The sequence below is a fragment of the Rhinichthys klamathensis genome, unplaced genomic scaffold, assembly GCF_029890125.1.
Source record: "Rhinichthys klamathensis goyatoka isolate OS25496 unplaced genomic scaffold, OSU_Roscu_1.1 h1tg000079l_1, whole genome shotgun sequence".
Taxonomy (NCBI): Eukaryota; Metazoa; Chordata; class Actinopteri; order Cypriniformes; family Leuciscidae; genus Rhinichthys; species Rhinichthys klamathensis.
In genome coordinates this window covers 1,138-16,429 of record NW_026606621.1, presented here as the reverse complement: position 1 = coordinate 16,429, position 15,292 = coordinate 1,138, and the positions used below count along the sequence as shown (strand labels likewise).

The window sequence follows — 15,292 nt, the reverse complement described above, 5'->3', positions numbered from 1 at the left end:
TTGGGGTAGTGTGGGTCAAATCACAAACAGGGTGGGATGATATAAAAAACAAAGAGAACATGTAGTCACTTATTGCGTGTACTTGCTGGTTGAGTGTCGCGTCATTGCCCATGGGACCGCCCTTTGTCCCTGTAGTGCTTCCGCTTTGAGGTAGGTAGTGAACACAGATGTGGGATTTTGTGTAAACGATTGTGGTGTTCATAGCATCGGGATAGTTCGCGGCTGTTCGCCGCCCCGGCTCTCATACATGCCTCTCTTGTAGTCCCGTGTCATGATGCTTTGAGCGGCCGGGATAGCTTGCGGAGTGAGCTTTGAGTGGCGGCGCTCTCCCTTTGTAGGCCCCTCTTGCATTCCCGTGCTTCAGGGGATGTGTATCCCGTGTCCTGTGTATGCGTGGCGTGGATGGGCGACGGGTTTATGAATTAAAGGTACGTGCAACCTCCAATTTTTTACAGCGCTCATTTTATATATCGCAAGTATGCTCATGTTTGTATTTTTAGGAGGAATAGCTGTGACGCCTGGTCGGCAACGCTGATTTGATGCTGCTGCTTTGTCTACATAAAGATTATCTCGATAAACAAACTCTCTTCCCCACACACGTGTGTGTGCGGGCACAGCCTAGACACACACACACACACACACACACACACACACACACACACACACACACACGCACACACACACGGATATTTTATATAGATTCATTTATATATTGTATATATTTCCAAAGATATAAATCTAATATCAAAATGTATGAAAACCTTCTGGATCTGTTTTTTAAATGAATGATTATTGCAAAAAGTAAAACATAACAATAATATATTTATTAATTTGGATTGTTTTTTATGGACTGTGTGAATATTGTATATTATGAAATTAAAAATAAAACTAACAATAAAAGAACAAAAATATATATTAAAATTATTATATTGGTCAAATTAAGACTATTGAATGTCTTACACACAAACATATATAACACATATTTTAAAACCTTTTTATATATAAATAAAATAAAATGTATATATATTTGCAACAGTTGTGTCAGCAGCAATAATAAGACATGGACACCACGGTGCTGCGTTGTCATGGGAACATCCCAGGCGAAGATAATGAGGAAGTTACGGCTTCTAAACCGTGAATGATATTCAAATGAAGATTGTTTTCAGCCGCCATTTATCAACGGCCGATTATTCGTACGACGTGATTGGCTGTATTCGAATGTTTCATGATTCACACGTGAACCCTGTCGTAAGATGATTTCTGCGCTCGGATCTACGTTAGATTGATAAATGAGGCCCACTTAGTAAAGTAGGCTATAAACGCAGGGCTCTTTCTGGAACTTCTCAAAAACTTCCTCTGAGATTCTCAAGGCAACAATCTGAAAAGCAAGGTGAGTTTTTGGAACATACTGAATAACATTTGCTGTGTTTTTTTAAGTGCATTGAGAATCCGCAGTGTGCAGCATTTGAGTGCAGACATTTAACTTTACTTGCTTATTCATTTTCAGATTCATCATGGCAATGCTGAGAAGTCTTCTGCTGCTTTTCGTTATCTTCTCCATGGGCAATGCAGCACATATTTACTTATATTTACATGATTAATGAAGGATTTTCAGTGTCAAAATACACATAATTTTTGGCATATAATCACAACCAAAATAAAAAACTCTTTTTGTTGTAAATATTACAAATCCCCATAACATTTATGTACTGATCCACACTTGATTTAGTAGGATGCCGACATGGATGGACCAATTTTGGACAGCGGTGCTACAAGTACTTCTCTCTATCGGTTCACTGGGTAAAAGCAGAGGTAATGTTAGAGGTAACGCGCGAGAGATCACTTCCGGTGCTTTCCGGAAAAGACCGAAGCGCTCGCAACCTCAGATCACTTGGACGTGGCTGGGTTTACAAGAGGTAAAAACGATATAAATACTGTTTGTTTTCTCACACAAACCGCTCGTTTCATGTCTTAGGCCATCAATGTGTACTAACATTTACGAGTCATTAAATCATGTTTAATATGGACTTCTCTGTGCATGCTCTTTGAGGTGGTGACCATAGACCTGCATTATATGACCGACAGACAAGAACGGTTTGACCTAAAAATATTAAAATTGAAAATACTGTGGACACAAAGACACCTACATCTTGGATGCCCTTGAGGTAAGCCAAAACATACCAAAAATTAATTTCAACGTGAACTATCCCTGTAAAGGAGCTGTATGTAAGATTGTGGCCAAAACTGGTATTGCAATCACTTTCAAATTACTGTAGAGCGGTGTATCCCCTCCCCCTCCCCCCCTGACTCGAGGTTGCCAGATAGGCTGCAGGAACGTAGGCTGCTACAAGGAGCTTTCAACTAGAGCAGAGCTGGCAACCCAGATGCCAAAACACTACTGACTTCGTGATTGGTAGATAGGTGGAGGGTGGGGCTTCAGGCCAAAACACAAGATGTCAACATCAGTTGAGGGCTGCAACTTCACTTTTTAAATGACAATATCGTGGCCGTACTACTGTTGTCAGTGATATAAGTATTTGAAATGAACATGATTTCTTAATGTCTAGAGACACATCAGGGCCATTTTATGATTAATTGAAATGCCTTTCTTACATACAGCTCCCTTAATTTAAGTATTACAGATTAAAGATTCTTAGTGTTTCTTTTGAAGCAATTTCTCTTCTGCAAATAAATGCAACACAAAACCGATACAGAGCAAATAATCGATCAGAGCAGACTTTGTTTGCAAATAACTAAAATTGTTTAAAGTCAATTATGCTTCTAAAAAGATTATATTTTGCAATGTCACACATCTGTCTCTTCAGAGAAACTGTCAAAGTCTTGGTGCGAATCTCGCATCTGTGCATGATCAACCAGAGAATGATTTCCTGCTGAGTCTGTTGCCTTCCTCCACAAGAGCTTGGGTTGGTGGTCATGAGGGTGAACAAGTAAGTTAAACAAATAGGTTTCTTTAGGGCACAATTTGTCTAAACTGAAATTTCTGCTTCAAAGGCAAAGTTTCTAATGAAGAGAGTTTGACTTCAAAGCTGAACTTAATTCGCTTGTCTGACCACTAGTGCACTTTTTGGATTCATTCTCTTTTTACTTAGGATGGAGAGTGGTTGTGGAGTGATGGATCTGTGTATGACTACGACCACTGGTGCTCTGGAGAACCGAACAATTTTGATGTTCCCGAGAACTGTTTGGAGATCAACTGGAACTGTGAGAGCAGTTAAATTATTTTTTTAAATTATAATTTGCAATCGTATAATTTCATATCATACAGTAACGTTAAACTAATCATTTGGATTTCACCAAGTGCCTTAAGTCGAACACAATTGATTCTAACGCCACTGTAATGATCAGAGTAACTGATTTCATTATTCCACCCTACAGCTAACCGTTGCTGGAACGACGCTCCCTGTTCAACCTCAATGAAATATATTTGTGTTTCGGACATTGAGATAACAACTCCTCCTCCTTTTTTTCCAGAAAACAAACCGATTTCAGAGTAACATTTCGTAAAGAAAGTATAGTACATCTCTTAATATTTTCTCTGAAACCCTCCTCAAATGAATAAAAGCATTGAATCAAAGCATGTGCATTGTGGACAATCAAGTAAATCTATATTGCATAGCAAGGTTTGAGGATCTGGTTCATTAAATGACATTTAATGAAACCAGGGAAGGTTTTTAAGCAAGTGGCTTCATCGACAAGCAAGACAAGTGTTTCCTACAATGGTTTGTGAGCAAATTTTGGTTTTCAACCAGGGCTCTTTTTGGTTTCGGTCTTATTAAAATATGATCCTGGAATTCACCATGAGCTTTACATGGTATTCTGGCAAAGTCCAAAGCCCCATGGTAATACTATGTTACACTGTTGAATGTCACATGAATAATGTAAATGTTAGGTCTGTGTCTTTTCGAAAAGAAAATGTTGGTTGGGATCTAGAGCGCCCCCTACTTCCAGCTTCATGAGGTCCCCTGGGGGTCCCTAATGCTAAACACCCCAGTTCTAAACTATAAGATCAGTCGCCTTAAACCTGAGAGATGAAGCTCAATCTGTTATGTCACACTGACACATGCGTTCTAAATCTTCAGCTGCAGTCACGGTTTCAATTTCAAATGTCATAACTTGTAGCTAAAAAGTCCATAAATGGGCTAATAGTTGTTTGTGCCATTCTGAGCATTAAAACTTTGTATTTGCATGGACTGTTGCTTTAAATTAATCACTGTTTGGGGTCACACTGACCCCACTGGACTTTTCCTTAATTTTTTTTGAAAAGTGTTGCCTTAATCTCAGGGGCATGAAACTCTGTGACTTTTCCTAAATCTAAACCCGCACAAAAAAACTGGGTTTGATTTGGTTGTTCTAAAGGTGTGTTTTTTTTTTTTTTTACCGTTTAAGGTGTTTGTGATCAAAATGACCCCACATTGAAAATGAATTGGAAAATGAAAAAAAAGACACTTTTTCATTTTGTTTGTCAAAAAAAAGGAAATCCATTATAAATCTGAATTTCTACATATAAACCAAGGACTGGTCCTAGAGCATAAAAAAAAAGTGGAACGAACTTTCTATCTCATACACACACAAACAAACACAAACACACATGTATGTGACTGCAATAGAGAGCATTTTTATAGAAATTGGCCAAAAATCAACTAAATGGCATAAATCTGATTTTTTTTACAAATGCAACATGGAACATGCATGTTCCCTCTCTCTCTCTCTCTCTCTCTCTCTCTCTCTCTCTCTCTCTCTCTCTCTCTCTCTCACTCTCTCACACACACACACACATATATATATACATACATGGATATTTTATATAGATCCATTTATATATTATATATATTTCCAAAGATATAAATCTAATATCAAAATGTTTGAAAACCTTCTGGATCTGTTTTTTAAACGAATGATTATTGCAAAAAGTAAAACATAACAATAATATATTTATTAATTTGGATTGTTTTTTATGGACTGTGTGAATATTGTATATTATTGTATATTATGAAATTAAAAATAAAACTAACAATAAAAGAACAAAAATATATATATATAGTTAAAATTATTATATTGGTCAAATTAAGACTATTGAATGTCTTACACACAAACATATATAACGCATATTTTAAAACCTTTTTATATATATATAAAATAAAATGTATATATATTTGCAACAGTTGTGTCAGCAGCAATAATAAGACATGGACACCACGGTGCTGCGTTGTCATGGGAACATCCCAGGCGAAGATAATGAGGAAGTTACGGCTTCTAAACCGTGAATGATATTCAAATGACGATTGTTTTCAGCCGCCATTTATCAACGGCCGATTATTCGTACGACGGGATTGGCTGTATTCGAATGTTTCATGATTCACACGTGAACCCTGTCGTAAGATGATTTCTGCGCTCGGATCTACGTTAGATTGATAAATGAGGCCCACTTAGTAAAGTAGGCTATAAACGCAGGGCTCTTTCTGGAACTTCTCAAAAACTTCCTCTGAGATTCTCAAGGCAATAATCTGAAAAGCAAGGTGAGTTTTTGGAACATACTGAATAACATTTGCTGTGTTTGTTTAAGTGCATTGAGAATCCGCAGTGTGCAGCATTTGAGTGCAGACATTTAACTTTACTTGCTTACTCATTTTCAGATTCATCATGGCAATGCTGAGAAGTCTTCTGCTGCTTTTCGTTATCTTCTCCATGGGCAATGCAGCACATATTTCTGGTAATGCAGAAGGTAACAAAAACATTTAATTGGAAAAACCCTATAGTTTAAATGCGTTTTGGGAATGTGCAAGATTCCATTTACTTATATTTACATGATTAATGAAGAATTTTCAGTGTCAAAATACACATAATTTTTGGCATATAATCACATCCAAAATAAAAAACTCTTTTTGTTGTAAATATTACAAATCCCCATAACATTTATGTACTGATCCACACTTGATTTAGTAGGATGCCGACATGGATGGACCAATTTTGGACAGCGGTGCTACAAGTACTTCTCTCTATCGGTTCACTGGGTAAAAGCAGAGGTAATGTGTTAGTTACAATTACTTCTAGCATGATTTTCACCACACCATATATATTAACTAAATGTTTTTTTTTTTTTTAACAAAACATCACAGAATCTACTTGAGCTGTACTGTGATGCTATTTTCTTCTGGATACAAACTTTGTTGCATTATTGTCCTGTTATCTCTGTAAAGCTGCTTTGATCTCTATTGTAAAAAGCGCCATATATATGAATGTGACTTGACTACAACGAAGTTATTTGGACAACACTTCATATTAGGTGTCTTTAAAGGGATAGTTCACTTTGAAATTAATTTTATGTTTTAGCTTACCTCAAGGGCATCCAAGATGTAGGTGTCTTTGTGTCCACAGTACTTTCAATTTTGATATTTTTAGGTCAAACCGTTCTTGTCTGTCAGTCATATAATGCAGGTCTATGGTCACCACCTCAAAGAGCATGCACAGAGAAGTCCAAATTAAACATGATTTAATGACTCGTAAATGGAAGTAAACATTGATGGCCTAAGACACGAAACGAGCGGTTTGTGTGAGAAAACAAACAGTATTTATATCGTTTTTACCTCTTGTAAACCCAGCCACGTCCAAGTGATCTGAGGTCGCGGGCGCTTCGGTCTTTTCCGGAAAGCGCCGGAAGTATCTCTCGCGCGTGTACAATAAAATATCAACATCAGTTGAGGGCTGCAACTTCACTTTTTAAATGACAATATCGTGGCCGTACTACTGTTGTCAGTGATATAAGTATTTGAAATGAACATGATTTCTTAATGTCTAGAGACACATCAGGGCCATTTTATGATTAATTGAAATGCATTTCTTACATACAGCTCCCTTAATTTAAGTATTACAGATTAAAGATTCTTAGTGTTTCTTTTGAAGCAATTTCTCTTCTGCAAATAAATGCAACACAAAACCGATACAGAGCAAATAATCGATCAGAGCAGACTTTGTTTGCAAATAACTAAAATTGTTTAAAGTCAATTATGCTTCTAAAAAGATTATATTTTGCAATGTCACAAATCTGTCTCTTCAGAGAAACTGTCAAAGTCTTGGTGCGAATCTCGCATCTGTGCATGATCAACCAGAGAATGATTTCCTGCTGAGTCTGTTGCCTTCCTCCACAAGAGCTTGGGTTGGTGGTCATGATGGTGAACAAGTAAGTTAACTTGTGCCCTAAAGAAACCTATTTGTTTGTCTAAACTGAAATTTCTGCTTCAAAGGCAAAGTTTCTAATGAAGAGAGTTTGACTTCAAAGCTGAACTTAATTCGCTTGTCTGACCACTAGTGCACTTTTTGGATTCATTCTCTTTTTACTTAGGATGGAGAGTGGTTGTGGAGTGATGGATCTGTGTATGACTACGACCACTGGTGCTCTGGAGAACCGAACAATTTTGATGTTCCCGAGAACTGTTTGGAGATCAACTGGGACTGTGAGCAGTTAAATTATTTTTTTTAATTATAATTGGCAATCCTATAATTTCATATTATACAGTAACGTTAAACGACTCATTTGGATTTCACCAAGAGCCTTAAGTCGAACACAATTGATTCTAACGCCACTGTAATGATCAGAGTAACTGATTTCATTATTCCACCCTACAGCTAACCGTTGCTGGAACGACTCTCCCTGTTCAACCTCAATGAACTATATTTGTGTTTCGGACATTGAGATAACAACTCCTCCTCCTTTTTTTCCAGAAAACAAACCGATTTCAGAGTAACATTTCGTAAAGAAAGTATAGTACATCTCTTAATATTTTTTCTGAAACCCTCCTCAAATGAATAAAAGCATTGAATCAAAGCATGTGCATTGTGGACAATCAAGTAAATCTATATTGCATAGCAAGGTTTGAGGATCTGGTTCATTAAATGACATTTAATGAAACCAGGGAAGGTTTTTAAGCAAGTGGCTTCATCGACAAGCAAGACATGTGTTTCCTACAATGGTTTGTGAGCAAATTTTGGTTTTCAACCAGGGCTCTTTTTGGTTTCGGTCTTATTAAAATATGATGCTGGAATTCACCATGAGCTTTACATGGTATTCTGGCAAAGTCCAAATCCTCATGGTAATACTGTTACACTGTTGAATGTCACATGAATAATGTAAATGTTAGGTTTTTGTGTCTTTTCGAAAAGAAAATGTTGGTTGGGATCTAGAGCTTCTATCTACTTCCAGCTTCATGAGGTCCCCTGGGGGTCCCTAATGCTAAACACCCCAGTTCTAAACTATAAGATCAGTCGCCTTAAACCTGAGAGATGAAGCTCAATCTGTTATGTCACACTGACACATGCGTTCTAAATCTTCAGCTGCAGTCACGGTTTCAATTTCAAATGTCATAACTTGTAGCTAAAAAGTCCATAAATGGGCTAATAGTTGTTTGTGCCATTCTGAGCTTTAAAACTTTGCATTTGTATGGACTGTTGCTTTAACCCTTAATCACTGTTTGGGGTCACACTGACCCCACTGGACTTTTCCTTCATTTTTTTTGAAAAGTGTTACCTTAATCTCAGGGGCATGAAACTCTGTGACTTTTCCTAAATCTAAACACGCACAAAAAAACTGGGTTTGATTTGGTTGTTCTAAAGGTGTGTAATTTTTTTTTTTTTTACCGTTTAAGATGTTTGTGATCAAAATGACCCCACATTGAAAATGAATTGGAAAATGAAAAAAAAAAAGACACTTTTTCATTTTGTTTGTCAAAAAAAAAGGAAATCCATTATAAATCTGAATTTCTACATATAAACCAAGGACTGGTCCTAGAGCATAAATAAAAAGTGGAACGAACTTTCCATCTCATACACACACAAACACACATGTATGTGACTGCAACAGAGCATTTTTACAGAAATTGGCAAATAAAATTAACAAAACTGGCGTAAATAAAAACAAACAAACAAACATTTAAATCAAGGTCTGGTCCAAGAGCATAAAAAAAAAAGTGGAACGAACTTTCTATCTCATACACACACACAAACAAACACACATGTGTGTGACTGCAATAGAGAGCATTTTTATAGAAATTGGCCACAAATCAACTAAACTGGCATAAATCTGATTTTTTTTACAAATGCAACATGGAACATGCATGTTCCCTCACCCTCTCTCTCACACGCACACACACACACACACATACATGGATATTTTATATAGATCCATTTATATATTATATATATATTTCCAAAGATATAAATCTAATATCAAAATGTATGAAAACCTTCTGGATCTGTTTTTTAAATGAATGATTATTGCAAAAAGTAAAACATAACAATAATATATTTATTAATTTGGAATGTTTTTTATGGACTGTGTGAATATTGTATATTATGAAATTAACAATAAAGCGAACAATAAAAGAACAAATATATATATATATATATATAGTTAAAATTATTATATTGGTCAAATTAAGACTATTGAATGTCTTACACACAAACATATATAACGCATATTTTAAAACCTTTTTATATATATATAAAATAAAATGTATATATATTTGCAACAGTTGTGTCAGCAGCAATAATAAGACATGGACACCACGGTGCTGCGTTGTCATGGGAACATCCCAGGCGAAGATAATGAGGAAGTTACGGCTTCTAAACCGTGAATGATATTCAAATGAAGATTGTTTTCAGCTGCCATTTATCAACGGCCGATTATTCGTACGACGTGATTGGCTGTATTCTAATGTTTCATGATTCACACGTGAACCCTGTCGTAAGATGATTTCTGCGCTCGGATCTACGTTAGATTGATAAATGAGGCCCACTTAGTAAAGTAGGCTATAAACGCAGGGCTCTTTCTGGAACTTCACAAAAACTTCCTCTGAGATTCTCAAGGCAATAATCTGAAAAGCAAGGTGGGTTTTTTGGAACATACTGAATAACATTTGCTGTGTTTTTTTAAGTGCATTGAGAATCCGCAGTGTGCAGCATTTGAGTGCAGACATTTAACTTTACTTGCTTATTCATTTGCAGATTCATCATGGCAATGCTGAGAAGTCTTCTGCTGCTTTTCGTTATCTTCTCCATGGGCAATGCAGCACATATTTCTGGTAATGCAGAAGGTAACAAAAACATTTAATTGGAAAAACCCTATAGTTTAAATGCGTTTTGGGAATGTGCAAGATTCCATTTACTTATATTTACATGATTAATGAAGGATTTTCAGTGTCAAAATACACATAATTTTTGGCATATAATCACATCCAAAATAAAAAACTCTTTTTGTTGTAAATATTACAAATCCCCATAACATTTATGTACTGATCCACACTTGATTTAGTAGGATGCCGACATGGATGGACCAATTTTGGACAGCGGTGCTACAAGTACTTCTCTCTATCGGTTCACTGGGTAAAAGCAGAGGTAATGTGTTAGTTACAATTACTTCTAGCATGATTTTCACCACACCATATATATATTAACTAAATGTTTTTTTTTTTTTTTTTTAACAAAACATCACAGAATCTACTTAAGCTGTACTGTGATGCTATTTTCTTCTGGATACAAACTTTGTTGCATTATTGTCCTGTTATCTCTGTAAAGCTGCTTTGATCTCTATTGTAAAAAGCGCCATATATATGAATATGACTTGACTACAATGAAGTTATTTGGACAACATTTCATATTAGGTGTCTATAAAGGGATAGTTCACTTTGAAATTAATTTTTGATATGTTTTAGCTTACCTCAAGGGCATCCAAGATGTAGGTGTCTTTGTGTACACAGTACTTTCAATTTTGATATTTTAAGGTCAAACCGTTCTTGTCGGTCATATAATGCAGGTCTATGGTCACCACCTCAAAGAGCGTACACAGAGAAGTCCAAATTAAACATGATTTAATGACTCGTAAATGTTAGTACACATTGATGGCCTAAGACACGAAACAAGCGGTTTGTGTGAGAAAACAAACCGTATTTATATCGTTTTTACCTCTTGTAAACAGCCACGTTCAAGTGATCTGAGGTCGCGGGCGCTTCGGTCTTTTCCGGAAAGTGCCGGAAGTGATCTCTCGCGCGTGTACGTCACTCATTGTTTACACAGAACAGAGATTGTAGGTAAGACGGCTAATTAAAAGGATACTAATTTGCGCTTATCCGGGATGTTTAAACCGTCGTAAAAGAATACGATTCCAAAAAAATTAAACAATTGTATGAGTGACGTACACGCGCGAGAGATCACTTCCGGTGCTTTCCGGAGAAGACCGAAGCGCTCGCGACCTCAGATCACTTGGACGTGGCTGGGTTTACAAGAGGTAAAAACAATATAAATACTGTTTGTTTTCTCACACAAACCGCTCGTTTCATGTCTTAGGCCATCAATGTTTACTTCCATTTACGAGTCATTAAATCATGTTTAATTTGGACTTCTCTGTGCATGCTCTTTGAGGAAGTGACCATAGACCTGCATTATATGACCGACAAGAACGGTTTGACCTAAAAATATCAAAATTGAAAATACTGTGGACACAAAGACACCTACATCTTTTGGATGCCCTCGAGGTAAGCTAAAATGCATGGGCGTAGGTTTGGTCTCAGCTTTGGTGGGGACATCCCCCCCCCCAGCCGGGAATTATTTTGTTGTAAGATAAGTAACAGTGCTTTAATGGTGATTTCCTTTGTCATTTCTATTGTTCTCAATTGTTAGTCGTTGGATAAAAAGTGTTTGCTAAATGAATAAATGTAAATCTGTTGTGGTTTGATGCTGTCTTTCCTGCATACAAAATGGTTAATTAATTTTGTAGTCTATCCTATGGCTAGCAAGTTTAACCCTCCTACCAGATATTGTTATTTTGGATATTATCAATCAAATAATGATTTATTATATTTGAATAACCAACAGTGTTAACTTTTGCCTTTTTAACATTGCCAACATGTTTTTCCAGCACATGTGTCTAAGCAAGTAGGCTACACTCACAAATACATTACATAAACAGAATGTAGAAACGAAAAATGTCTCAGATCCACTGTTTATGACGGCAAGATTCTAAGTTAAGGTAGGCTAATTAACATTCAGTGACTTGCTAACGTAGCATTCTATCATGATAGTGCGACTTCTATGAGTCTATCTGTGCTGCACACCCCTAATTAATGCTCCTAACCTTGAAAGATTGCAGAAGCTTCAAGCTAGGTTTAACTGTAACAATATCCTGGGTAACCAGGATCACCAGTTAATACTATTTTCCACTAGAATCTGCATTTGAAAGCCTGGTCAGTCACTACTACTGCTAGTTATTTTTGCCTACTTACAATCTGCTTTATGAAAAAGCTTCGTATGTCCCCTTTCTTCTTCTTGGGTGACATAGCTGATCTACAAAGTACAAAAAGGGGCAAAAAACCGGAATATTAAAATATTTTACTCTGGCCTTTGTATATGGCACGCAGAGACAGCCCTGGGCTGGTAACTTACCGTCGGCGTCGTCACGCGCGCACACACACACACCACCCGCTCGCTCGCTGCCAGTGAGTGCAAGCACAAAAAGTAGTCCCGGCCCGCGCGTGTAGCCTGCCTGTCAGATACCCTGCCGCCAATCAAATTACGGCGTATCTTGTACTGTCGTCGTCCTGGCCGTTGGAATCGATCCAAATGGCAGCGCAAAGATCCAAATGCAGCGCAAATATCAAAATAGCAGTTCAAAGGAGCTTGCTAAATATTGGTGGGGACAAATTTGTCATCTCAAAATATTGATTGGGACTAGTACCTAGCGTCCCCCCCTAAACCTACGCCCTTGCTAAAATGTATCAAATTAATTTCAAAGTGAACTATCCCTGTAAAGGAGCTGTATGTAAGATTGTGGCCAAAACTGGTACTGCAATCACTTTCAAATTACTGTAGAGCGGTGTATCCCCTCCCCCCCCTGACTCGAGGTTGCCAGATAGGCTGCAGGATCCAGCAGGAACGTAGGCTGCTACAAGGAACTTTCAACTAGAGCAGAGCTGGCAACCCGGATGCCAAAACACTACTGACTTTGTGATTGGTAGATAGGTGGAGGGTGGGGCTTCAGGCCAAAACACAAGATGTCAACATCAGTTGAGGGCTGCAACTTCACTTTTTAAATGACAATATCGTGGCCGTACTACTGTTGTCAGTGATATAAGTATTTGAAATGAACATGATTTCTTAATGTCTAGAGACACATCAGGGCCATTTTATGATTAATTGAAATGCCTTTCTTACATACAGCTCCCTTAATTTAAGTATTACAGATTAAAGATTCTTAGTGTTTCTTTTGAAGCAATTTCTCTTCTGCAAATAAATGCAACACAAAACCGATACAGAGCAAATAATCGATCAGAGCAGACTTTGTTTGCAAATAACTAAATTGTTTAAAGTCAATTATGCTTCTAAAAAGATTATATTTTGCAATGTCACAAATCTGTCTCTTCAGAGAAACTGTCAAAGTCTTGGTGCGAATCTCGCATCTGTGCATGATCAACCAGAGAATGATTTCCTGCTGAGTCTGTTGCCTTCCTCCACAAGAGCTTGGGTTGGTGGTCATGATGGTGAACAAGTAAGTTAACTTGTGCCCTAAAGAAACCTATTTGTTTGTCTAAACTGAAATTTCTGCTTCAAAGGCAAAGTTTCTAATGAAGAGAGTTTGACTTCAAAGCTGAACTTAATTCGCTTGTCTGACCACTAGTGCACTTTTTGGATTCATTCTCTTTTTACTTAGGATGGAGAGTGGTTGTGGAGTGATGGATCTGTGTATGACTACGACCACTGGTGCTCTGGAGAACCGAACAATTTTGATGTTCCCGAGAACTGTTTGGAGATCAACTGGGACTGTGAGCAGTTAAATTATTTTTTTTAATTATAATTTGCAATCCTATAATTTCATGTCATACAGTAACGTTAAACGACTCATTTGGATTTCACCAAGTGCCTTAAGTCGAACACAATTGATTCTAACGCCACTGTAATGATCAGAGTAACTGATTTCATTATTCCACCCTACAGCTAACCGTTGCTGGAACGACTCTCCCTGTTCAACCTCAATGAAATATATTTGTGTTTCGGACATTGAGAGAACAACTCCTCCTTTTTTTCCAGAAAACAAACCGATTTCAGAGTAACATTTCGTAAAGAAAGTATAGTACATCTCTTAATATTTTTTTCTGAAACCCTCCTCAAATGAATAAAAGCATTGAATCAAAGCATGTGCATTGTGGACAATCAAGTAAATCTATATTGCATAGCAAGGTTTGAGGATCTGGTTCGTTAAATGACATTTAATGAAACCAGGGAAGGTTTTTAAGCAAGTGGCTTCATCGACAAGCAAGACATGTGTTTCCTACAATGGTTTGTGAGCAAATTTTGGGTTTCAACCAGGGCTCTTTTTGGTTTCGGTCTTATTAAAATATGATGCTGGAATTCACCATGAGCTTTACATGGTATTCTGGCAAAGTCCAAAGCCCCATGGTAATACTATGTTACACTGTTGAATGTCACATGAATAATGTAAATGTTAGGTCTGTGTGTCTTTTCGAAAAGAAAATGTTGGTTGGGATCTAGAGCGCCCCCTACTTCCAGCTTCATGAGGTCCCCTGGGGGTCCCTAATGCTAAACACCCCAGTTCTAAACTATAAGATCAGTCGCCTTAAACCTGAGAGATGAAGCTCAATCTGTTATGTCACACTGACACATGCGTTCTAAATCTTCAGCTGCAGTCACGGTTTCAATTTCAAATGTCATAACTTGTAGCTAAAAAGTCCATAAATGGGCTAATAGTTGTTTGTGCCATTCTGAGCTTTAAAACTTTGCATTTGCATGGACTGTTGCTTTAACCCTTAATCACTGTTTGGGGTGTTGTGGCAAAAATTCATCTCAAACAAACATCACTGCGTAAGAGACACTCAGTCAAATTATATAAAATAGAAGTATTTATTCTTGCAAGAATAGGAGCAGTCTAATACACAGTTGTTACACTGTGCAGAAGAGTGACACACCCCCAGACAGACTGAACTAGCTTTTATCTTAGTTTCAAGGCCTTCTTCCCCCCCAGAGCCTTCCTCCCAGTAGTTTTCCATAGACGTCACTAGTTGGCCCACTAAGCTCCCCTGCACCAAAATGGCCTTCTGACATCTAGGTCAGAGGTCCTTGTTCGTCTGTTCTCTGGAGTGTCTCCCTCTTCTGCCTCCCCAGGTACATAAACAGAATCTTCTCTCACTACAAGTGAGAGACACACATGTGACATTCTTTGAATCATCTATATTTTACTAAAGATCAATGAATATCATTAAAATTGCCACTA

The 15,292-nt window shown here is 37.4% G+C and overlaps 3 protein-coding genes across 3 annotated transcripts; all 3 read left to right on the top strand.

Moving 5' to 3' along the window:
• The first annotated feature begins 1,514 nt into the window (after window positions 1-1,514).
• LOC130085440 (ladderlectin-like) lies at window positions 1,515-3,515 on the top strand. The gene is made up of 5 exons (XM_056251202.1): window positions 1,515-1,576; window positions 1,731-1,812; window positions 2,826-2,948; window positions 3,111-3,222; window positions 3,397-3,515. The coding sequence occupies exons 1-5, from the start codon at window positions 1,515-1,517 to the stop codon at window positions 3,513-3,515; spliced, it is 498 nt and encodes a 165-aa protein (XP_056107177.1).
• Window positions 3,516-5,661: 2,146 nt separating this feature from the next.
• Window positions 5,662-7,763, top strand: LOC130085439 (ladderlectin-like). The gene is made up of 5 exons (XM_056251201.1): window positions 5,662-5,731; window positions 5,965-6,044; window positions 7,076-7,198; window positions 7,361-7,472; window positions 7,645-7,763. Exons 1-5 carry the CDS (start codon window positions 5,662-5,664, stop codon window positions 7,761-7,763), a joined length of 504 nt encoding a protein of 167 aa, XP_056107176.1.
• A 2,261-nt stretch (window positions 7,764-10,024) lies between these two features.
• Window positions 10,025-14,110, top strand: LOC130085430 (ladderlectin-like; the record flags this gene model as incomplete). Its single annotated transcript, XM_056251196.1, has 5 exons — window positions 10,025-10,094; window positions 10,328-10,407; window positions 13,430-13,552; window positions 13,715-13,826; window positions 13,999-14,110. Coding segments are annotated over exons 1-5 (497 nt in total), but the record flags the coding sequence as incomplete, so codon positions are not given.
• Window positions 14,111-15,292: the final 1,182 nt, after the last annotated feature.